Source organism: Colius striatus, chromosome 16, assembly GCF_028858725.1.
Source record: "Colius striatus isolate bColStr4 chromosome 16, bColStr4.1.hap1, whole genome shotgun sequence".
NCBI classification, from domain to species: Eukaryota; Metazoa; Chordata; class Aves; order Coliiformes; family Coliidae; genus Colius; species Colius striatus.
The window spans coordinates 9,085,328-9,108,580 of NC_084774.1; the positions used below are offsets into that span (position 1 = coordinate 9,085,328).

General features: G+C 50.5%; 2 protein-coding genes and 1 non-coding gene across 10 annotated transcripts in view; all 3 read left to right on the top strand.

Annotated features, from left to right (window-relative positions):
* Positions 1-1,014: 1,014 nt before the first annotated feature.
* TPD52L2 (TPD52 like 2) lies at positions 1,015-16,268 on the top strand. 7 transcript variants are annotated; one of them, XM_062008814.1, is made up of 8 exons: positions 1,015-1,091; positions 1,620-1,765; positions 2,841-2,989; positions 3,833-3,892; positions 5,269-5,328; positions 8,596-8,697; positions 14,247-14,295; positions 14,514-16,268. In XM_062008814.1, the coding sequence occupies exons 1-8, from the start codon at positions 1,073-1,075 to the stop codon at positions 14,607-14,609; spliced, it is 681 nt and encodes a 226-aa protein (XP_061864798.1). In that variant the 5' UTR covers positions 1,015-1,072; the 3' UTR covers positions 14,610-16,268. The 7 variants fall into 7 exon arrangements, with proteins under 7 accessions (XP_061864798.1, XP_061864799.1, XP_061864800.1 ...); XM_062008815.1 differs by having other exon boundaries at positions 1,016-1,091; positions 1,647-1,765; XM_062008811.1 differs by lacking the exon at positions 1,015-1,091 and adding an exon at positions 1,265-1,552 and having other exon boundaries at positions 1,647-1,765.
* Positions 16,269-18,133: 1,865 nt separating this feature from the next.
* TRNAE-CUC (transfer RNA glutamic acid (anticodon CUC)) lies at positions 18,134-18,205 on the top strand. Its single transcript has one exon. It is a non-coding gene; the product is annotated as a tRNA-Glu (tRNA).
* Positions 18,206-18,421: 216 nt separating this feature from the next.
* DNAJC5 (DnaJ heat shock protein family (Hsp40) member C5) overlaps positions 18,422-23,253 on the top strand; it is a 32,777-nt gene continuing 27,945 nt past the window's right edge. For both annotated transcript variants that reach the window (XM_062009144.1, XM_062009145.1), the window contains exon 1: positions 18,422-18,584. The gene's annotated coding sequence lies outside the window, so the exon portion shown is untranslated. The remainder of the gene's footprint in view (positions 18,585-23,253) is intronic.

Below are 23,253 nucleotides of genomic sequence, written 5' to 3' on the forward strand. Positions count from 1 at the left end.
GGGTCACAGGGGGCTCAGGGGATGTTTTGCTGTGGGGGTCACACGGGGCTCAGGGGATGTGCTGTGGGGGTCACAGGGGGCTCAGGGGATGTTTTGCTGTGGGGGTCACAGGGGGCTCAGGGGATGTGCTGTGGGGGTCACAGGGGGCTCAGGGGATGTTTTGCTGTGGGGGTCACACGGGGCTCAGGGGATGTGCTGTGGGGGTCACACGGGGCTCAGGGGATGTGCTGTGGGGGTCACAGGGGGCTCAGGGGATGTGCTGTGGGGGTCACACGGGGCTCAGGGGATGTTTTGCTGTGGGGGTCACAGGGGGCTCAGGGGATGTGCTGTGGGGGTCACAGGGGGCTCAGGGGATGTGCTGTGGGGGTCACACGGGGCTCAGGGGATGTTTTGCTGTGGGGGTCACAGGGGGCTCAGGGGATGTGCTGTGGGGGTCACAGGGGGCTCAGGGGGTGTTGTGCTGTGGGGGTCACACGGGGCTCAGGGGATGTGCTGTGGGGGTCACAGGGGGCTCAGGGGGTGTTGTGCTGTGGGGGTCACAGGGGGCTCAGGGGATGTGCTGTGGGGGTCACAGGGGGCTCAGGGGATGTGCTGTGGGGGTCACAGGGGGCTCAGGGGGTGTTGTGCTGTGGGGGTCACACGGGGCTCAGGGGATGTGCTGTGGGGGTCACAGGGGGCTCAGGGGGTGTTGTGCTGTGGGGGTCACAGGGGGCTCAGGGGATGTGCTGTGGGGGTCACAGGGGGCTCAGGGGATGTGCTGTGGGGGTCACAGGGGGCTCAGGGGATGTTTTGCTGTGGGGGTCACAGGGGGTTCAGGGGGTGTTTTGCTGTGGGGGTTTCCCGGCGGCGCGCGCTGCTGCCCCCTTCCCGCCGCGGCGCGCGCGGCACCCTGTGTCCCGCCTCCCCGTGACGTCACCACAGTGGCGGCGGGAACGTGGCGTCGTTACCGTGGCGACGCGGCGGTGGGCGGTGCGTGTGACGTCATCTTCCCGCGACGCGCTCCCGGAAGCGGTGCGGCGCTGGTTGCGTCACGGGGGAGGCGGCGGCGGCGGGACGGGCTCCGGGCGCCGCTATGGAGAGCGCGAGCCAGGGTCGGTGCGATGGCGGCGGGAACGTTCGCTTCTGCTCCCTCCCCGGAACGCGTCTCCGCCTCGGGCAGCCCTGTGGTGGCAGCGCGGCTCTGGCGGAGGCGGCTCGGAGCGGGGCTGAGGCGGCCCGGGCCCGGGGTGACATGGAAGGGGCGGGGGGGGGGGCAGCTGGTGCCGTGAGAGGCGGGATCAGCCCCGGGCGCGGCCGTGCGGGTGGGCGGCTCCGGGAGCTGCGGGCTCAGGGCCTCGCGGGGCCTCCCCCGCACCTCCCGGGGCTCGTATGTCGGCGTCTCCTCTTCCCCACCCCCCGGTCTCGCGTGGGCCCCGCGTGCTGGGCAGAGGAGCTGTTTTAGACGGGCAGAGCCCGGTGCTTCTGTCGCTTTTGTTAGAGGAAACCCCGCCGGGGGTTTCTGTTCCTCTTTCTGCAGAGCCCCTTTCTTCACCCCTCCTCTCGGGCCGCCCAGGTTTGCATCACACGCTGCGCTTGCTGCCTGCTTATCCTGTCTGCCCTCTGCTCCTTGTCTGTGACAGATATCAACCTTAACTCTCCCAACAAAGGTCTGCTGTCGGATGCCATGACAGATGTTCCCGTGGATGGCGCTGCCTCAGCCAGGACCTCTGTGCCTGAAGGGCTGACTCTTGCTGAGGAGGAGGAGTTGAGATCCGAGCTTGCCAAGGTAACCGACTGCTCCCCTTTGTCTGTCAGTTGTCTCCTGCTGAGGAGGAGCAAACAGGAGCAGGACTTGGGTTTGGGGTGTTGTTTTGATTTTAATTATGCAGTGGTGTGTAGCTTTGGATCTCACAGCTGATGGTTGAAGTGCACAGAGCTGGCAGGCACTTCAAACACTGCTGGGCTCTGTGCTCCTTCCCAGAACCACTTCATTTGGAGCTGTAAGGAAATGATGCCGTGAGCTGAACCCAGGCTGTCAGCTCCATCTGAAGCAAGAAAACACTTCAGGCAAAGCAGCATGCCAAGGGAATTTGTTTTTCCTTAGGAAACTGAAACAATGGAGCACTTCATGTGCTTTCTTTTTCTGCTTTTTTTTGTCTCAGCTATTTATTCCCCTTTATGGGTGACCAGTTTTGATGCCTCTGTGCTTGAAGAGCTGAGAGCTCCTAATGTAATAAGCTAGATTTTGGACACCGTTTGGGTTTTGAAGGTCAATTTATAACCTGTCTAGAACAAAGGGAATTGCAGCTGTCCCTCTGTGGTGCTTCCCTTCATTTGAGAGTCTCATGGTGGTTCTTTGGCTTGTAGGTTTTAGCAAGGGAGAACTTTGCTGCTCAGGGTGGTCACTCAGGCCTGGATGAGCTGCAGTGAAAGTAGAAATGATCTCTCTCTGCCCAGGAACAACTCCAGAGTGCTTTAAAAATGTTGTAGACAGATCTCTGAGGGAAAACTCTGCTTTATTGGCATCAGAGGAGAAGTATCCTAAGACAGAGCCTTAGTTAACCAAGTTTAGCAACTGATTTGTATCTGCTGTTGTAATTACCACACCAGGAAGGACAAGGTGCTGTGAAGTTGCCAGGCTGGTGACTTCTCTGATGTTCTGGTGGAAGTCTGAGCTCTCAGCCTCCAATTCCAGCCCTGTTCATGTTGACCTGAGTTGTCCTGCTGCACCTGATGTTCCTGCCAGTCCTTCGTGTTCACGTTAATGACATCTTGCGAGTTTGGAGGGAGACAGAAAGTTGAGTCCGTTTCTGAAATTGTGCTGAACTGTGACTTCAGACAAACCTCTGCCTCTCTTTAAGGTTGAAGAAGAAATTGGTACTCTCAGGCAGGTCCTGGCTGCTAAAGAGAGGCACTGTGGTGAGCTGAAGAGGAAGCTGGGTTTGACTCCCTTGGATGGGTTAAAGCAAAACCTCTCTAAAAGCTGGCACGACGTCCAAGTCTCCAATGCGTGAGTGTTGCCTGTGCTGCACGTTTAATAACACACGACTCTCTAGTAATTCTTTCCCAGCAGCATGTTCCAGGGCTGTTCCAAGTGCCTGGAGGCTTTTGCTGCAATGGGTATGTGGAGTGAAAGGCACTTAAACCTCAGCTCATTGCCCTTATGTCGGTGTCTTTGTGTAAATAGAGCTTTTATGGCTGTGGTCTGCACGAATTGTTGCTGGATGCTCTTTCCCATAAGGTTAGAGATCTGGGTTGCCCCTTAACCATTCAGTTCACCCACTTCTGCCCCTCCTTTGAGACACTGGCAGCTGCTGCCTTGTTCTGAGCTCACGCTCAAGGAGTCAGTTCCAAAGCTCTGCTGTGCTGTGCCAGTTCAGGAGCGTGTCCTGAGTCGTGTATCTTGAGTTTAAAAGCCTGCACTTCCTAGGCAACAAACCTTGTGATATTAGTGTGCATTAGGCAGTCATCTCTGCCCAAAGATCTGAGATGAGAATGCTGGGTGTTAAGGGGATGGTCACTGCAATGCTTGACAAGGCCAAGGAGAGAGCCAAGGAGGTAAGTTGGAGCTTGCAGCTGTGCCCAGTTGTGAGGGACTCTTGATGCCCATGGAGATGTCACTCAGTCTGAAAAGTCCTGTGTAACTTCATGGGAACTGGAGGTTACTGACAGTGCTGCTGCAGAGTGGATTGTTGAGCTGTTCATCTCACTGTTTGTTCTTTCCCTTTTCCTCATCTTCCCTCCTCCACCCCCTGCTCCATTTCTGTTATTCCTTTGTAACTAAGATCTGTGTCATTGTCTTCAAAAGCAAATGAATATGACAGTTATATTCATTAACACTTTCTGTTTCTAGTTATGTGAAAACATCTGAGAAACTTGGAGAGTGGAATGACAAAGTGACACAGTCTGACTTGTGAGTGCCTCGGGCTCCTCAGCAACACCTCCTTGCTGCCTTCCCCAGCTTGTGCTGCTCCTTGTTCTCCCAGGATCAGGGGCTGATTGGGAGCTGGAGGCATGATGAAGCAGGACTGTTCCTAGCAGCATGCCTGGCTTCCAGCTATAAGCAGAGGAGATGAGTAAATGTTACTGCTGTCATCTCTCTCATAGTCTTGCTAATGCAGAAACATTCCAATCAGTTACCAGACCACGGATTTACTTTGTAAAACCAATGACAATTTCCCTTTAGCTGGTCATTGGCAGGTTACCCTGTTGGTATCAGGTGTCTTATCAGAAAACCTCTCTCTACTGTGAAACTTTCTCTTCTCATCCTTGGCTGTGCTAGGAATCTGTGAGTGTTGCCTTTCTGTACAGCCGTGTGGCAGAGGAGGTGCCTGGAGGCATTTACCCCTAGCTGGAAACAGGGGCTGTGCAAGTGCATATTGGCTTTTGAGTGCCACCTGCAGTGACTCTTCTGCATCAAGGTAGCTTCTGTCAACACCAGAAAGCATGAGTTCTAGTCTTTCCCATACATAAGAGCAGGGGACAAATGTGCAAAAAGAGCAAAGAGAATACAGTCTTTAATTCTATTAGGCCTCCATTTGTATTAGACTTGAATCACTTTGATTCCTGCTGCACAGCTGAATGTAAAGGAGCCCTTGACTCTTCCCTGCACTAAAGTTTCTCTCCTTTCTATGCCTTGTGTTGAAGGAGATGATTAGTTAGCCAGGAGGAGAACAGGGACTGAGAGCATCCCCTCATTAGGTCAGGTGGCACAGACCTAACTGGGGAGAGTTACACTTCTGGGTGACCTGCCTTGTGTTTGTTCTGTACCCCCAGTGTTAATTCTCACAACCCCAAGGGACTGTACTTTGTGGAGGAAATATGATTTCTAAAGATCAGAAAACGAAGCAGAGTTTAAGAGTTTGGCCAGGTCAGGCTCTATTGGTAAAGTACAGCTTTGGCTGTGGCACTCAGGGGTTTTGGCCTTGAGCTCAGTTCACTGCTCTGTGCTTTTAGTACGCAGCCACCACACAGCATGTAGGAGGGGAGCAGAAGAAGATGCAAAGTCTTTCAATTGCTGACACCTTCTAAACCCATGGCTTTGTTTCTTTGTGCTCGGTGTTTGAACATGCTTAAATGAGAGAGAGTGAGAGGCAGGGAGACATCTCAGCCCCAGCCTGCCTCTAACAGCAGCTCTTTTCCTTCTGGCTGTAACAGAGAGAGGGGGAAGCTATTGTTAGAGGAATGAAGCCTATGTAAGTGTAAAGAGCCACTAGTAATGTGGAAAGTGTCAGAAGAAGCATCTGTCATGACTCTGGGCTCTGTATCTAACCTCCATTGTGTTTGTAGATATCTTTCAGCCAGCAGCACACTGGAGGACTGGAATGAAAAATTAACTCAATCAGAAGCGTGAGTGTCTTAACCTTCAGCGTTAACAAATGCTTTCCTGGCAGCTGCCTCTAACGTCCTGTGCCTCTGCTCACAGCCCTCTGCTTTCACTGGACCTAGTTAAACATTCCTCTCTTCTAGCTTTCACTTTTTTAACACAATAAATGCCTCTTGTGGGAGAGGGAGCTTTTCCTCAGGTCAGAATTTCACTGATTTCGTTGTGGTCCAAGCGATGCTCTTCAAATGCCTGTCTGCTCTCAGGAGAGCTGGGTAGCTCAGACCAGTGTGCCACACATTCTGTCTTCAGCTGACAACGTGTGGAGCAGCCAGGCTGATCTCTTGTTAAACCTCAGCATGCATGGAGCAGGAGCTTTTCTTTTTGCTGTGATACCCAAGGCAGCTGTTCTGTCATGGTGGGGCCCTAAATGAACAGCTTAAACCTCCCAGCTGTTCTGTTCCCCTTGTTGTCAGTGGAGGTCTCTTAGCCTGAAACTGAATTCTTATCTGGACTAAATTATGGAAACAGATGATGGAGCTTGAATCACAGAATCATAGAGCTGGCCCCTGTCCTCACTGCTGCTTTCCCGCAGTGTGCAGGACAAACCTTTGCAGTGGTGCAGGTGGGCAGTGCCATTGTGTCTGCAACTGATTGAAACCATGGTAAGGCAGGTCTTGGGTAAGCCAGCTTTTCCTGTTCTCTGGAGTGGGTATGATATTCAGTCCTTTGAGCTGGCTTCTTCTTGGCACTGTGCATGAGAGAATGTTTTCTTCATAGAACAGGTGAAAGATGAACAGGAGATTAAAAGCAGGAGCATCAGAAACAGCTTTGAAGTGTGCAGGTCTGCTTCCAGTGTGCCCTGTCTTTTCTAGATTAAGCAGCTGTAAATTGTCACTGTTTCACTTGCTAAACAGAATGACCTTGTTTTTTTATGCTTGCTGACAGTGTGGCTGACTCCAGGGGTGTTTAATCAGAGTTCCTCCCTGGGTGTGCCTGCTGGAATAGAAACCTTGTCCTGGATCTGTTTCCTCCTACTTCACAAGTGCCAGAATCCTGGCGGAAGCTGCTGTTGTGGAGTGCCTGAGAGCTGAATAGCTGTGGCACAGCAGCTTTCCTGCTTGCTTTGGCACTGGGGAGTGACAATCCATGCTAGTGAGGCAGAAGCTGGTTGGAGAGGTGAGGGGGACTGGAAGGGAAGATTCCATCAGCATCAGATTCCATCTGACTTTCAGCTTCCTTTGTGTAAAGCTCAGTAGATGGGAAGTCGGGTTCAAGACATTCAAGGATGAGGTTGGGACTTCTAGGTCAGGGCTGGGTGTAGTTAAGGTGCATTAAAGTCTTGTAAAGGTTATACAAGATCCCTGGTTGCCACAGATGCAGTTCCACATGTGTATGATGGCAGTTCTGGGTTGAAGAGCTCATCTCAGCCATACTTTGCTGGCTCTGCCTCCTGTGTTGCTGCAGCAGAGCTCTGTGCGTGTGGGTGCTGTGGCTGCAGGACTGCACTGGCCTGGCTGCTCCTATCTCTTCTTCAATTTCAACTGGATCATTCCTTTGATCTTGATGACTGTGTCAGCACAAACAGTTGTGCTGGCATCATGTAGGAGTACACTGAGGCAGAGGGAGCAGCGCTGGAGTGCTAAATCTTCAGTTATCTAAAGAATGCTGCTGCCAAGTGTGGAAAGCACAGTTGGAATATCTCTAGCTGTTGTCTGCTGAAGGTAGACATAATATCTGAGAGTTTACAGTGTGTGCATGGTATGATGGTGCTGCTCTGGCGCTCAGTGCTAATCTCAGAGTCGAGTGCCAAGCAGATGTGGAGTCAGCACAACATACTTCAGTGAGCATGAGATCTCTGCTGCTCCTGTAAATCACACTCAGCCAGAGAGGAGCCTGGCTGCTGAAACCAGGGGTTGAGATCCTCTTCCAAAGCAGCTTTAGCCCTGAGGTTCCAATGATTATTGAGATGGGAAGGCAGATGTAAGAGCAGCGTTGATGCTAACCAGTCCACTCCTAAATTGTCCTGAGACGACCACTTCTTACAAAAGATTGTGTGGAGAAGTAGTATTGAGGCCCTGCTGTTGGGGCACACTCAGTTCCTTCTGCAGTTGCTGAATTCAAGAGGAATTTGTCTGGAAAATGTGTCAGTTATAGGAATTTCCCTTCAGGAGCAGGAAGAGGGAAGGTAAAGCTGATGTGGTTTTGCCCTATTCTGTATAAGTCTCCTGTCTGTGATTCAGAAATAGCTGGATGTGGTCTGAAACAAACAAACATGTTGCAATTGGTGTTGCTCGAATCCAGTTGAGGTGCTATGGTTCTGTCTCCTGCATTTCTGTCTGGAGAGGATGAGATGTAAATAAGTCAGCTGGCATCATGGTGTTTGAGTCTGGGGAGCTCGGGCATGAGAGAGCACGGAAGGCTGTTTATGATGCCCTTCTCCTCAGTGTCCTCATCATGCAGAGAAGGAATCTCAAACTGAAACAGCTGGAATGAGAAAATTTGGTTCAAATTGTTGAGCTTGTTTTTCAGCCTGAGGGGTTTTTTTTCAATATAATTTGAAGAATGCCATAAATCTAGATGTTAATCACCAGCTGTGGAATGGCTTAGAGGGGATGAGTCAAAGTGGCTCAAAGAATCCTTGTTCCTGAGATGAATCTCATCTGAAGGAAAGGAGGATTCTCAGGTGTCTGTCTTCTCCAGCTCTGGTCCAAACTCAATATCATCAGCTGACAGAGACAAGCTGTCAGACCCTTCATGTATGTGGTTAATGGTAACTGATAGGAAACTTTGCTACCAATGTATTTCTAAGCTGCTGTTTGTAGTGCTAATGCTGATTCCTCCATTTCATTTCTATGCAGTGATGTTAGTCTTACCTCCTTCCTCCATAACCTAACTCCACTTCAAAGCCCTGAGGATATCATGCACTAGGTTCCTAGACTTACTTTCTCAAGGAGACTGAGCAAATAGGATATGATGCTATGCTATTAGAGTTTCCTTGTGGAAAGCTGAGGGTTTGGTTTTGCTTTTTGGAAGTCAGATGTAAGAGAACTTAGTCAAACTGGTAGAGTGAGGGTAAGGAGAGGTTAATCCTTCACTTGCTGCTTTTTAAGAGCTTCAGGTCTCTGAATACATGCAAAGCTGGAAGGGGTTCTTTCAGTGAAGGCAGTGCAGCTCACTAACTTAGCTTCTTTCCTTTAATACGAGTTCATTTTCCAACATGAGGGGCAGGGATGTTTCTTGCTTTCAGATCCCACCTGTGAATTCAATTTCTGATGTTTTTATCTATTCAGTTATAAGAAGACCCAAGAAACCCTTTCCCAGGCAGGACAGAAGACTTCAGCAGCCCTTTCCAACGTAGGCTCTGTTATCAGCAGGAAGCTTGGTGACATGAGGTAAGATTTATGCTTTGTGCTCTGGTGCTTTGACATTGGCAATGGGACTGTAGACAATAACTAGGCTTGTTCCTGTTTTTCCTCAGTTGGTGCCATGTTGCTGTTGATGGGCTGCCTTCTGTGTGGCCCTGTACATTGTAGCTTAGGACAGATTAAACACTTATTAAAGAATTGTTGATGGGATAAAACCTGTTCTAAGGCATTTAAGGTTGATTTGGCTTAGGAGAACTGACAGAATGTTTTTAGCAGCCTTCCCCCTGTAACTGTTTCATGCTCTCACTGCAGCCTTTAAGTCATGGGTAAGAAACTAGCATTAAAGTTTAACTTTTCATTACTGGATTATGGAGAAGTGTTTCCTCAGTGATACTGTTTGGGATTAGAAAGAGATCATCACTCCTCTGCTCTGTTATGCTTTAGACTGGGGCAAAAATCTACATGCTACATATCATGCAGACTTGCTGTGGAGAAGGGCTGGCTGCCTTCCAGGCACAGTGATACCATCTTGATTGGAAGATAGGGGTTGATTCAGAAGGTCATGACAATGTTAACCACTTTGTCTCGTGGTTGGTGGTTACCTGGGTTGCTTAAGCAGATGACCACTGAAGTAATTGCAAATCTAAACCTCTCTGAATTGGGAAGCAGAGGGCTGGTGCCCTCTCTTGCTGGCTGAGGTTCTTGCTCTGTGAGCTTCTCAGCTGTAGAGGTTAGGACTGAGGTTCAGGGTTAGGACTGGTCATTTACTGACTTTCAGCAATTCAAGCTAAAGGTTGCTTCCCCATTAACAGCAGGGTTAAAATCTTTCATGCAGAGTAGCTTGACCATGTTATCCTTGAGCTGAGAGCTAATTCTGGGTGTATCACTTGTCTAGGTTACTAAGGAATTATTCTTGTATGTAATGTGATGTATCAGAGCTTGGACTGAATGGGTAGCTGTCATTCCTTGTAGGGATTTTCCTATTCCACTGTGGCTGGGACTATCCAAGTGGTAAGAACTTGTTGGCCTCTGATCACATACCACTGATTTATTCTGTCCTCAGTGACTTATTTACTGTGTTCCTGGAGGGTGACTTTTTTTGTTGGTATTTTCAGTAGCTTGCTTCTGTGAATTTGGCAGAGGACTAGCTGGCTTCCTACCCTTCCAGTAGTCAAGTTTTAACTTTCCTGGAGACTGCTTAGTGTGCTGGAAGCTTCACATGTAGTGGCAGTAGATTGCAGATACTGGCACGTGATGTGGTGGTAAGACATTTTGCTAAACTGTGAAGTAAATCTGGTGCCTGACTTCTGCAGTCTGGTCAGGCTATTGGGGCAAAGGGATGGATGGCAACTGAGCTTTTTGGACCAAGAGAAATGCCTGAACTAGTGTCACCACCACCAGCAGCTGTGTGAACAGGCTGGGTCCTGCCACTTGTCTCTCAGTTGGGAGAATCCCATTCCCCATGCAGCTGCAGATGGGTTTGTGCCATCTCAGGAGCAGATGATGGAGGAAAGGGGATGTGTGGCTGAGCAAAGAGTGCACCTAGTACTCCTGGTGATAGAGCTGTCCTGACAGAGTAAAACCAGGCTGTGTAGCCAGCTGGCTTTGCAGCAGTGGTGTTGCTCAGCATTAATCACCAATTTCAACATCTGCATTCCTTTTTATAGCTCATACCTGGGGTGATGTATTATGGAATAGAGGCAGCTTCTGTCTTATCACTTGGGAAACCCTGCCAAAGTTGTTTCAGCAGGATTTGCTTTGCATATGTGGCCCTGTGGGGGAACACAGTAATGGTTTTTTCAGGCTCTTCAGTTTTCCTGTGTGTGTATAAACAGACTTCTGTCTCCTGTGCTGCATCTCAGCCTTGGTAGTGTTGATTTTGAATAAGTATGCTTGCCAGGTGAAACTAGTGTTCTTCCACACGATCAGAGCCGAGGAGGAGGGAGTCTGTTGTAGTGTGATCACCTCTCTGAACGAGGGAGGATGCTCTCTGCTCCCAGAGAGTCTCCCTTACAGACCTCGTAGCCTACACTGCAACCCCCATTACTGTACTTTCTTTTTTCCTCTTGCACTACAAATGCACTTGTAAAGAGGGTTTATTTTCCATCACTGGAAGTGCTGAGATAACAGAAGGGATTTCCTTGTTTAGTCAGCCTTCACGGGCTGATAAATGCGAGGAAGGGGAGAGGAATGGGACAAACACCTCGGCACACGGAGGGTGTTGTCCCAGTTCCCTTCAAAACACTTGAACCAAAATGCTGTGAGATAAGAGGAACGTGTCCCTGGGTTAAATCTTCAGGGTTGCTGTGTCCTGGACAAAGTTTTTATGTTGTAGCTATGGATTGTAAGGAGACATTGTGAGGCTGATGTGGTAGCTGTGTGCTGACCCGTGCTCTATCAGCTTGCCTCGAGGAGAGGAAATGCAGCCTAATTAGTGGGTGGGATGTTTTCAAATCTTGGGCAGTTTGTGTCTTTCTGTTATCTCCACTTACTGTTAAAAAGTGAATTGGCTTTTAGATATTCTGATACTGCATTTTACTGACCCCAGTAAACTGCAAAATGTGAAGTGTTCTCTTTGTTGACAGCAGCTTCCTTTGTGGTTTTGTGTCCCCCAACACACTTCACTTGGATGAAGTTTCCTGCTCTATGTAATACTACAAGCAGATTTGTTATGGAATGTTAGCCTGAGCCCCAAAGTTGCCTGCAGGCTCCTGAATTTATGTCAACTTCAAATCCTTTTGAAAGGAGGAAGGGAGGTACTGCCAGGCCCAAATACTGAAGGCACAAAGGGGTGCTTGTGGTAGTGCATACAGGGTAGCATGGTGCATGGATGTGTGGTGTCTGTGTTCTTCTCTTTTAAGCCAGAGTAAGTAGAAAGTTAATTTATTGTGCATGCAAAGACAGCATTTCAAGGAGCCTGTCCTGCCAGAGAGCTGTCTTGGATGCACAGGGAAATGAAACCACAGAGCCAAACGTCTTTGCTTTGGCTGTAAGGAAAAGCCCTTGTGCTCCTTGCCAAGTACTTCAGATCCAACTTGCTGTGACTGCTTCCTGCTGCAGAGGCAAAAATTAAAGTGGAATAAAACATTGTGTTTGGTCAGAGAAGTTCCTTTTAGAGCATCCTGGTCATCTTCTTGGTAGGATGTTATTTGAGACCGAGATGCCACTGCGCCGCAAAGGCACGGCTGGAAATCTGGCAACGTGGTGGGGGATTGTTTGCCTTGAGACTTGAAATCTGGCAACCAGGTTGTGGGGTAAACATGATACCTTTTATCCAAATACTCTTTATCTGTACTGTGAGGAGATGTGTTTGTTCTCTGGGCTGTGATTCTGAGATCTGCAGGCTTGCCAAGATAGCGGGCAGGTATCCACCGCAGGTTGTGTTACTCTCAACCAGGAGCCCTAGCAATGCTGTCTTTGTGTGAGAGCTCGTTGGGGGGCGGGATGTGGGGGAAAGAAGTATCTTTACCAAATTAGCTAGTGCTTGGTAAACCCTTCAGTTTAGGAAAACATGCTCCTAAAACCAAAACATCCCATGAAAGCGATGAGCAGGGGCAGGTAAGTTTTGGGTTGTTGTGGCACACCCATCCCTCTCCCTCCACAGCACCGTGTCTGGAAGCTGCTGCAGGTGCTGTTCCTGTGCTCTGAAGGTCTCAGCTTGGTTTGAGTTAATGAAAAGCAATTGTCTTCTGCTTGCTTCTGTATTTGTTTGAGAGGTTTCCTCCTGGGTAGCTGATGTTGCTGTCCTATGATCCTATAACCATGTCCCTGCTTAGCTGCCCTGCATTTTGGGTTTAGATGTGCACAAGTGTCTGACTGTTGCTTCCCTTTTCTTTCTGCTGCCCGTGGCTTCTCCCAGGGCTCACCCCTTCTCGCATTCCTTTAGGTAAGATGCTCTCAAGGCTGCTAAAACAGCATTTCTTCCTATGCCAGGCCCTTGCAGATCTTATGGGGAAGCTGATTATTTAAGCCTTGCCTACCCTTTTGACATAGCTTGAGAAATCCACCACAAACCCTTGCCCTGTAATTGCCTTTATCCCAGTTGCAGTTTACTGTTAAAGACTCCTGTTTGCTCTTGTGTGTCTGGAAAACATTTAAGTTCGGGTCTGCAGCTGATAAACTAAGGGAAGACAGGGCTGGGCTGACTCTTTACACTTCAGTTGTCCACAGCAGCTTGTGTGTGGACAAGAAGTGCTTAAGAACCAGGGGTATTCTGCTCTTGCATGCTATCTGTCTCAAATTGTGCTTTAACTTTTTCCTCCTTGTTCTGAATGCTTCCGAGCAGCAGCTACTCCATTCGCCACTCCATAAGTATGCCAGCCATGAGGTAACGTAGCACACAGGCTCCTCAGCGGGGGTGGGGGGCCAGCACAGCTGACTGCCATCACTGGGTTTTTGGGTTCTGACTTGTACAACTGGTTCCCTCCTTCAGCAGACCCTACTGAGCATGGGGTAACCACATCCTGCAGTTGGAGTCATTCAGGGTGGATTGTTTGGGTGGTTGTTTTTTTACCCAGTCTCTCTTTTGATGACTTTTGGCTCCTCTGTTCTTGGACTAAGCCTGGTGTCACGGCTCTACCAAAGTCTAATTGAAATTTGCAGATTCCAGAGGCTCCTGAAGGGCAGGGATTACAGTCCTGCCATCCCCATGGCCATTGCCAATGCCAAGATGAATCGACTTGAACCTTCCTCAGCATCCTTCTCATGTACCCTTGGGGTGCATGAGGTTGGTGATCTCCTTTCAGGAGAAATGACTGCTAGGGCTGGTGGAGGCCTGCAGAAGCCCTCTCTCTGTTCATCCTGGTTCTAGATGGATGGAGGCTATTTTACAGGCGCAAATATAAAGTGATTCTTTGGAACAAAAATAACTGGGATGAGGCCAGTCATCTCCTAGCTCACAGTGCTCTCGCAGCCTAGCCTGGGGAGAGCAGCTTGGGATGAGTAATTGCCTGCTCTGGGTGCTCAGTGCAGAGCACTCCCCTGCAATCCTTTGCAAGCAAAGCAGCTTGTCAGGTTGTCAAACAATCGACCTGGTTTTCATTGCTAGAGGTATGAAATCCTCTGATTAATTTATTACACTGTGGTTTTTGTGTTTCCTGATGCCAGGGATAGCTCCCATCACAGCAGAGCTGCCCATGGCTGCAGGCACAGGGCCCTTCCCCTTTCTGCCCGTGGCGTGTAAGATAGGAAACTGAAGCTTTCATTTTAAACCCTGTTCAGCTTTTCCTTTCCAGTATTTAAGATGAAGTGGTTTTAGTCAAAAGCCTTGTAAAACTAAGAGTTAATTTCTTCCTTGAGTCTCTAGTGACCTAGGACTTGTTTCCCTCCACGTTTTACTTGAGCAGTTGAGTGGGTTGCCTGGGCTATAAATGTTTCCCTGCAGAATTCGTGTGTGATGTTCTCGTCTAGCATGCCTGAGAGGTTTGTGCCAGAGGCAGTGGGGAGCTGGGAGTGTTGTGGTGCTGGTGGGGATGGCCAGGGAGCTCAGCCATGCTCTGCCACTTCATTTAATTAACATCTAACTTGTCCTGATTTCTTCTTTGTCGTTTTCCCCCCCCCCCTCTCCTCTCTTCAAGGAATTCTGCAACCTTTAAATCGTTTGAAGATCGAGTTGGGACCATAAAGGTAACAATCTGCTTTGCCTTGTAAACACAGTGTGGAGCCTTGTGCAGAAAATGGAATCTCTGCATTGTTTTTCCTGTAGACTAGTGTCCAGGCAAAAGGCCTCTCAGATATGGGAAGTCTTTGCTGCAGCAGGTGACCTTGATGGGGGGAGGTGGGACTTGACTTGGTGTTCTCAGTGTTGGTTTCTCATTCTCCTAACTCAACTTCTCTCCTTTCAGTCCAGAGTGGTGGGCAGCAGGGAAAACAGCACTGAGGGCCTCCACTCCCTCTCAGGAGCTGGAGATAAAGCTCCACAAGACAACGCCCCGTTCTAGACCCGCGCTGTGGCTTTGCACGACTAGGAGCCAGCCCCCTCCCTCCCAACCCTTCACAACAGCAACACCATGCGAAGCCAAGAAGGGGCTGAGAGCCACTCTGCAGAGATCCATCCTTCATCCATAGACACTGCTGCTGGATCCAAGGCAAATCAAGAGAATGCAAAGTTTTGTACACAGATAATATTTTACACTAAGGTTTGTAGATGAGATGTGTCACTGCTGTCCTTTGGGGAGAGCAGGTGAGACGGAGTTTCCTTCAGGTAGCTCAGAAATGCCACTGCTATAGATAAAACCAGTTTTCCCTTATCTGACATAACTCAGAAGAGGTGCAATGTCCTGAGCAGGAGGAGGAGGGCAGTTACTGGAGAAGCCAAGTGCATGGGCCTCTGAGCTTCAGCCTCTGGCTGTGTTGTGTGCTCAGGGCCTGCCCTGCAGCGACTCCCTCGGCTCCCTGGCTTCTCCTGTTGCTGACGGCTCTGGCTCTCATTGGAGTTGTCTGGTAAAGGGGTTAAACAGTTGGTTGTGGTTGTTTCTTGTTTTTGCTTTTCTGGGCTCCCAAAAGGGAAACTTCACCTAGCAGCTGTCTCGTTCTTACACTAATGCTCTAGCTTTAACACAACTAAGAATCTTTATTTTTAAATGCAATGAACTTTAAAGAAATAAAGCCTGAGAAAAAAAAAAGCAGCTTTGGCATCATATTAGGGAAATGCTCCCTTGGACTCAGACTGAATTGCTAGCCTTACATCACCTTATGCTTCACTTGGCCATGACTTTTGTTTCCCTAGAGAAGAGCAGGAGGGTGGCAGAGCTGGATGCTCTCGGGGGGTTTTGCATTGCGCAGCCGCAGCAGCTTGCTTCTCAGCCAGATCTTGTGTTCAGTTCAGTGGTGCACTCTGCTTCCCCAGCGTGTGAAACTTGCTTCTCCCTTCTCAATTTATGCCTTTTGTTCTTGGAGGAGGAATTCCTGAAGGCTGCTAGCAACGGGGCCAGATGAAAGAGGCCAAAGCTGTCGCTTGCTCTGTGAGCTCCTCCATCTGGTACATCTGTGACTGGATGGGTTTTTGTTGAAAGCCCCAACTCTAACCTTGGTTTACACAACTGGCAGAGTCAGAGCTCAACCAGTTCCCCCAGGGGCTGATGTTTTGCTCTTTTCATGTCCAGCTTCATTGCTCAGGAGCTGAAAAGCTCTGAGTTTTCTTCTCGAGGCCTGATCTTATTCTAGGCAAGGTGCCTCCACCTAGAAACAACCTAGAGTGAGCAATTCTGTGCCTTAGAGGCAAAGGGGTACTTACTTGGGTCTTTAGACTTGCTTATGTACATAGTGGGGTAGTTTTAGTGGTTTATTACCCAGGAGGGACTGAACTGTCCCTGTCCCTTCTTTAGAGAAGCAAGTTTTGGCACTCACCTGCTGATAAACCTGTTTCCCCCACCCCTGCTCCTCTCCCTCAGTGCCCCAGGATGACATCCCTGCAGGCAGATGTGCAAGGCAGTGGGGGGAGTGCAGGGTGTCATTTCCTGGTGCCTCTGGCTGACCTCGGCCTTGCTGTGAGGAGCAGAGCTGGTGGAAAGGGGCTGCTGGAGCTTGGGCATTGAACTGTTTCTCTATCCAGATAAACAGTGAGGAAACTTGTCAATAAAGCGTTCCTTTGGGAGAAAAAGGGGTGGATGTTCTTGTCTTACTCTACCAGTACTGAGGTCTGCTCATGGACTTGTCTGAAATGTCGTGTCCTCTCCCTCTGGTGTGTTTGTCCAACAGCTCTCTGGATGCTCCCTTGTGAAGGGATGTACTCCAGCATGTTTACAGGCTCGTGTTTCCTTTGCAAGACAATGAACACCCTCTTGGCCTGAAATGAAAACTTCCCTGGGGGACTGGGGATATTTGCACTCTGCCCAGGAAGACTCTGCCCATGAAGAAGAGGAGAGCAGCTCTCATCCCACCTAAGCACTGACCCCTCACTGCTGCATCACTGGGAGTTTCCTAAACCCCAAAGTCTGAGGTGACCTGTAGTGTCCAGGCAACACAGTGTCCCATGCCTTTGCTTACTTTGTGCACTATCATCACCTGGCTGGGAAAGGAGAAGCCCAGGGCAGAGCACTGGAATACCTGAGCCTTCACAAGGGAACCTGCTTCACTTCAACAGGGAAGCCAAGCACCCGTGTCTGAAGGCAGGATGGCTCAGGCAGAGGAGTGGGAGGTGCAGAGGCTTCATCCTGAGCAGCAAAGGGGGGGAGGCCGGATGGCTCCATCCCACAAAGTGGGAACAAGCAAATAAACAGCAGAATTAGAAAGGAACTAATTGCAAAAGCCAGAAGGAGCCACTTTTCTCTGCTGGCACCGTGTCCTGACCCTCAGCCAAAACCTCAGCAAGTGTTTTTTAAAGAATGGGACATTTATACTAGTGAGAGAGGTTACACAACTCCGCTCACCCCCTTGGGAAATCAGCTCAGGCTGTGTTCCTAGCCCAGTGGGCAGTGCCCAGAGCCATGCACTGGCCCAGGGCTCCCAGCTGGGACCCGCTCACTGCACCTCATTGTGGCAGCCCTGCATGGGTGCTGGGGTGGGCTCAGCATCACTTCTTGGGTCAGGTGCCATGCAAGGGCTGAGGTGCAGGGTCAGCGCTGGGGAGCCCCACGTGTTTTGGAGGTGGGAGCCGTACTGGGTGGCCTCTGGAGCATTGGTGGGGAGCTGGGCTGGGGCTGGGGACTGGGCAGCCGCTGAGGGAGGCTGGAGCTGGAGGGAGGAGAGGGCGCAGGAGCGTGATTAATGGTGATGACTCCGCTGGCAAATGGGGTTCATCATCGTTCATCTCTTTAAAACATGAGTCAGAGGCAGCAGACGGGAAAGGCCATTAAAGCCACGCAGGAAGGCCACAGGCCTGCAGGGGTGGTGGGAGGGACAGTGGGGTGAGCTGTGGTGTCCGGGCAGGCTTCTGGCACAGGGGTCATCTCCTCTGGGATAGGGGGCAGTCAGGCTTTCACCTGCCAGTGGAGAACAGCAGAGTTCCCCAGGGAGCAGCCAGGAAACACAAGCGACTGGGGAAAAAAGACACTTGAGCTTCAGAAACCCTGTTTTCCTCTAATTACAAGTGCTTGTTTGTTCATTAGCTGGCTCAGCACCGTGCTCCTGGGGCATGCACGGCGTGGGGCTGTGCAGTCTGGGTGCAGCACCCCCAGAGAAAGCACAGAGGATACGGGTGCTGCACAAACCCGATTTAAACCCGAGGGTCGATGTGCATGAGGGCTGGGCAACACCCAGAAACACAGCAAAGTCCCAACTCTGCCCTGTCCCCTGCCCTGCTGTGGGCCCTGTGCTCCAGCCCCCAGCCCCGCTGCAGCCCCCAGCGCCACTGCAGCCCCCAGCCCCCGTGCCGCAGCTCTCAGCCTCCTGCAGCGGCCAGTCCCGCCGCAGCCCCTGTGTCACAGCCCCACCGCGGCCCTCCCGTACCTCAGCCATGTCGCTCCCCTCACGCGGCGCCGGCAGCAGCGCGGGAAGTGCAGCGGGCGGGAAGCGCTCTCATCGCTCCCTGGTGGTCTAGTGGTTAGGATTCGGCGCTCTCACCGCCGCGGCCCGGGTTCGATTCCCGGTCAGGGAAAAGCTCCTTTTTCTCTTGCCTCTCCTTTTTTCCCTTCTCCTTGTCCCCCCTCCCGCACCGTCGCTCGCTCCGCGCCCCCACGGCCACGCGCACGGCTCCGCAGCCGCGTGCCCGCGCGCCGGTGGCGGCTGGTTTGCGGGGCGGGGGGTGGTTGGTGCGGCGCGCGTGCCGGCGGCGCGCAGGCGCAGTGCGCTGTTCCCGCCCCTGCCCGCCGTCCGCGTCGCCGGGTCCCGCTCGGTGTCTGGCGGCGGCGGCGGCCGAGGCATCGCCGCCGTGACCGGGCCCCGCTCGACACCGCCACCGACCCGCCCGGCACCGTGGGGCCGACCCGCGCCCGGGGCTGCCCGGCCCCCCCCTCAGCTCGTTCCGCGGGGCGCAGGTGAGAGCGGCGGGGCCGGGCCTCGGCGGGCCCGGCCGGCGGGTGGAGGCCAAGATGGAGCTGGTGATGCCGGGGGGAGGTGTGAGGAGAACGGGGAGGACGAGGGCGGTGTTGTAGGGTGTGTGTGTGGGGGGGAAACGGAGGAGGAGGGGACCGGCGAGGCCCCGGGGGCGGGCGGGATGTTCCCGCCCTCTGCCCTGCCCCTGCCCGGCTGGCGGGGCCGTGGGCGGCTCTGCGGAGCCCCCTCCCCCGGGAGCCCTCGGCCCGCGGAGATCCTCGCTCGTCTCGGCCGCCACACGAGCATCCCCCGGCGCGGCCTGTCCTCCGTCCTTTGCCTCCGAGCTGGAAAGAGTGAGGGAACCCCCCCAGGAAAAGGTGATTTCGGAGCGAAAGTCATTTGCGCCGTGTGGAGTGATTCACCATGACTGCATTTTCGCTGGAGGGAGGGAGATGTTATTTGCTTCCCCTTACCGACGGTTGTTCTGCCGATTTTGTTGTGTTTTACTGTATAACCGCTCAGATTACGCTGTGCTTAACGAATGACGTATCAGCAAGGGGAAGTAAATCCAGCCTTTATCAGGAGAAACTTGCACAGGCAGCATCGTTCCATTTATTTGGGCAGCATCTTTCGTGGTTCTGGAATTAAGAATTCCAGTCAGGTAATTGTGGTGACAGGGAATGCAACTGGACGAGAGGGAGACAGATTCCCTGACAACGCCTCTCTCCTGCTTCCGAGCCCCGCCGACATCTCCCCGTTATCCCCGGAACGACACAAAGCCGTTGCCTTTATTGCCCTGAGCCGTGGAGAGTGAGGCCAACGCCATCCCTGTGTGACACAGAAAGGAAAGCAGCACGTTTTTAGCTGCTTTAGGTGTGTTTAGATGGGGGTATCCGTGGGGGTATCCACTGGAGTGCGCTGTCAGACGCTGCCGTAGGGCTGTGTGATGCTTCAGCTTGCGCTAAAGCCCCCCAGCCTGGCGCGAATCTGGTAACGCTGTCTTACACCAATACGGAATCGTGTCGTTGTGCTCGCTGCTGTCTGCCTGGTGTCCTCATGGGAGCCTGTCATAAGGAAACGGAAACGGTTCCATGTGTGTTATACCGGAGTACTTTACTGCTTTTGAAGCAAAACCCTTGCAGGCCTCATTCAGCCAGTGGCTGGCCAGGGCTGGGTCACCCGGTTCCTCCCCAAATATGCAAATCTGAAGGGATTTCCCTCTGAAATGTACCAGGATTGAACCTCTTTGAATTCCTGAATAGCAGCAGCCACCTTTAAGTGGAATTTAATTCTTCTAAGCACCATTTCTGTGGAGGCCTCAGTTAGTTTCAGGCTGCTGAGGACCAGTGTTTTGCATTTTTTGGTTGGCTTTTGATAGAAAATGATGGAATCCTAATCTAACTAAGAGATCCTGAGAAATAGATGCCAAATTAATTTGCTGTAGTGAATTAGCTCCAATAATTCAAGTATGCTGTGCTCTGGGAGGGAGAAAAGAGGGGAAGTAAAAGCTGGAGTCAAAGAGAAATTGACTTGAATGTATAGAGTGTGGGATGGAAAGGAGTTGGGGTTTTTTGAGCTGTTTCCTGTGGTTTTTCTTTTGGTGATGGAAGGACTTTGGAGAAACTTGCCATGATGCAGAGCCTGCTTTGTGGAGAACCCTGAGTTTGGAGATGAGATTTATTCCAACTGCTTATTTTAAGCATGAATAAATGCTTCTTTCTTTCCCTTCTTTATTTGCTCTTAGTGATTATCCACAGCCTTCCAATCGATGGGGAGATGCTGCAGCGTGATCATTTTCCTCCTAAACTTTTGATGTGTTGCATTGATAAACTGCAGGCTACAGGTTTAAATTGCTGGTGAATCTGGAGGTTTCCCAACTTCCCAGGGTAGCTGTGTGCTATATTTAGCCATCTTTTACCAGTGAGCATCTGAAAAATGTAGTGTCTTTGTAGTGTTTTGTCTCAGAGTGTAGCCCTTCTCCCCTTGTTGATTCCTCCCAAGAAGCATGAGTTTCCAGTCTCTCCCAAGTGCCAAGCTGTCCTCCTCCTGGTCTGGTGATGAGCAATGTGCTGTGTTTTAGAGCAAAGTGATGTGATTTGTGGCTGAGGTGGCACACTCGCTGACTTTTCTTTGGGATTGAAGTTACCCAAGGTGGTTGGATCCTGCCAGAGACTTGTCTTGCAGCAGGGCTCGAAATACAGCTGTTGTTACAAGCTCTTGTTGTTGTGCCCTATGAAGGCATCCTTCAAATCAGTGGTGATGTCTGGATCTCTGTACTTGGGAAAAGATTGAGCAGTACCAGAATATGACTGGCAATATAACCCAACAGTATGAATGTTGATTTTGAAGCTTCTGGCCTAATTTGCAGGTTGTGCTGCTAGGGAGGTGCTAATTGTCAGCAGCTCCTAGTTCTCATCATCGTAGTTGTTCTCTTTGGGAGCTTCAAGAAGGACTTTTGTCTATGTTCAAGTATTTTGACAGTGAATACCAAGTGGAAGCCCCACTGGATTACTTAAGAAATCGTGTTCAGGCGAAAGGAGTTCCTGATATGACTTCTTACGTGTGATTTATGAATTCAGTTGCTGGAACATCCTCTCTGGGCACAACTGAAGACTAGGAGGAGGTTCTGCAAATCCTGTCTGTCCACTGACTGACTTACCCATTCTAGGCTAAGTCAACCATTCTAGGATTCTGTGACTTGTAATAACAGTGCTGCAGCTGGCCTGTGGTAATTACCTCATGTCCCTCTTCTGATCAGTTTGCCAGTGGTTTCTCTCTTTTCAATATCATTAATGTTAATAACCAGAAGAAAATATCTTTTCAGTCTGTTTGGGAAGGGAAGGAGTGTGCAGAGCTTTTCTGCAAAGCCTGTGCATCGAACTGAGAGCTCCAGTATCTTCCCCTAAATGGCATCTGCCAGCGTTTTGCTGCTCCTCCAGTAAATACACAACCAGGGGTGTTAATTTCTGGTAATTTTAATGCACCAACTGGTTTCTTTCTCAGTTTAATCTCAAGCACTGAAAGTCCTCTCCGTCCGGCTTTGCTGCTTGCCCTTCCAGCTTGGGGCTGTGCCACAGCTCTGCTCACGGCCTCTCTCCTCCAGGTTTACCTGCTTGGGTAGAAAAGGAATCAGTGCTTGTGAGGAGCTGCCTCTGCTGAAGAAGATGTGGCTCATGGGTCCCTCTCCACTAGCCTGAGGACAAGACGTGCTCAAGGAGTGGGTGGGTGCAGTGTGGTGAGCCACTTGCTTTGCGTGAAGTGACCCCCAGCTCGTGGGCAGATGGCCCAGGAGGGCTGCAGCCAGCCAGGCCTTGCCTTCAGGAAGTAGTCATGTGGCCACCCATGCCACGAGACAGATGGGTGAAGGATGAGGCACGTGGTGAACCCTGAGGACCCAAGTGAAGCGTAGCACTGTTTTCTTAACAAGAAAAAGTTGTTTTCCTTGTGCTCTGGTAGTTTGAATCAAACACTCTGGGCTTAGCAGTGTCCATGTCAATGTTTTGTTTCACATTTAACACTCTAGCTCTCTGTCCTGGCCATCAAAGTTCTTCCACGTGCTCAGGGTGATTTGATGACTGGCTGGACATTCACAAAAGGAAAGGCTTGGAGGCTAAAAAGGAAGTTGAGGAGTGAGCTTGGTGCACCCAGACAGCTTGTGCTGTCTGCAGGCTGCCAGCACTTACAGCCTCTCCATCAGGAATCCTTACATTCATTTTAATATATCTTTTTAATCTTCCAGTTTTGTTACTCTGTCAGCTCCTGTGAGAGGATGCTGGCTGCTTACTCAGTGGCAATGCTGGCTGCTTACTCAGAGGCTGCTTTAAGACAGGACTTTGGGTGGTGCTACGTGTTGCAATGTACTTGGAAGTTCAGTTGAAGGATTTTGTTAATCAGTGGGAGCAGGCACAGCACAGTTGTTAGAAAGTACGTGTTTTCCCTTCGGAAGCACTTTGTTTCCTCTTTCAGTCAGTGTAAACTGATATCAAAGACCAGCATGCCAGAACAAAAGTGCCTCAAAAGATTGTTGAAATGTTTTTGGTGAAGTGGTAGTAGCTACCAAAAACAGTAGCCTTTTTTTTGGGTCTATCTGCCTAAAATAGATAAATAATAACTGTTATTGGTGTCAGTGTATTGCTGGTGCGGAGATTTTTGTTGGGAGAACACGACTAAGATTGCTTTAGCATATAGTCAAGTTTCTTGCATCCTGGCAGCTCTCACCTTGTATCTGCACTGCACTAAAAGTGCTTTTCTAAAGTCCTTTTCTGCCTCCTTCAGTAATGCCAAAATGCCTTCAGTGTGTTGTAGGGACGTGTAAAATAGCAGTGGGTCTTTCTCTTAGGGGTAGGTGTTGCACCCTCTTGTGCACACCCTGGGAGAAGGTGGAAGGTGTGTGCTGTGGAGCAGTAGCTCCTGTGCAGACAGAACGAGTCTTTTAGGCCCAAGTCAGCCTAAAGTAGCAGTTACTGTCTCCTCTGTCATCATCTCCTGAAGGATTTTGTAACAAGAATAGAGGTTTTTGATGAATGATTGTTGTTGGGGTTTAGTTGTTTTCCTTTTGCCATCCTGCAGTCCCATGAGCTAAACTTCATTGGGTGAATGGGAGCAAACAAACAACCAGTGGCATTTAGCAACCAGTTAACAAAGAACTGCCGATGAGCCATTTCAAACCCT

What these genes read in the sequence shown, in the direction of transcription:
- TPD52L2 (XM_062008811.1), top strand. Translation starts at nt 1,369, where the DNA reads ATGTCGGCGTCTCCTCTTCCCCACCCCCCGGTCTCGCGTGGGCCCCGC. An exon ending in CCTCCTCTCGGGCCGCCCAG is followed by an intron (nt 1,553 to 1,646) that starts GTTTGCATCACA and finishes CTCCCAACAAAG; the next exon opens with GTCTGCTGTCGGATGCCATG. An exon ending in AAAGTGACACAGTCTGACTT is followed by an intron (nt 3,893 to 5,268) that starts GTGAGTGCCTCG and finishes TTGTGTTTGTAG; the next exon opens with ATATCTTTCAGCCAGCAGCA.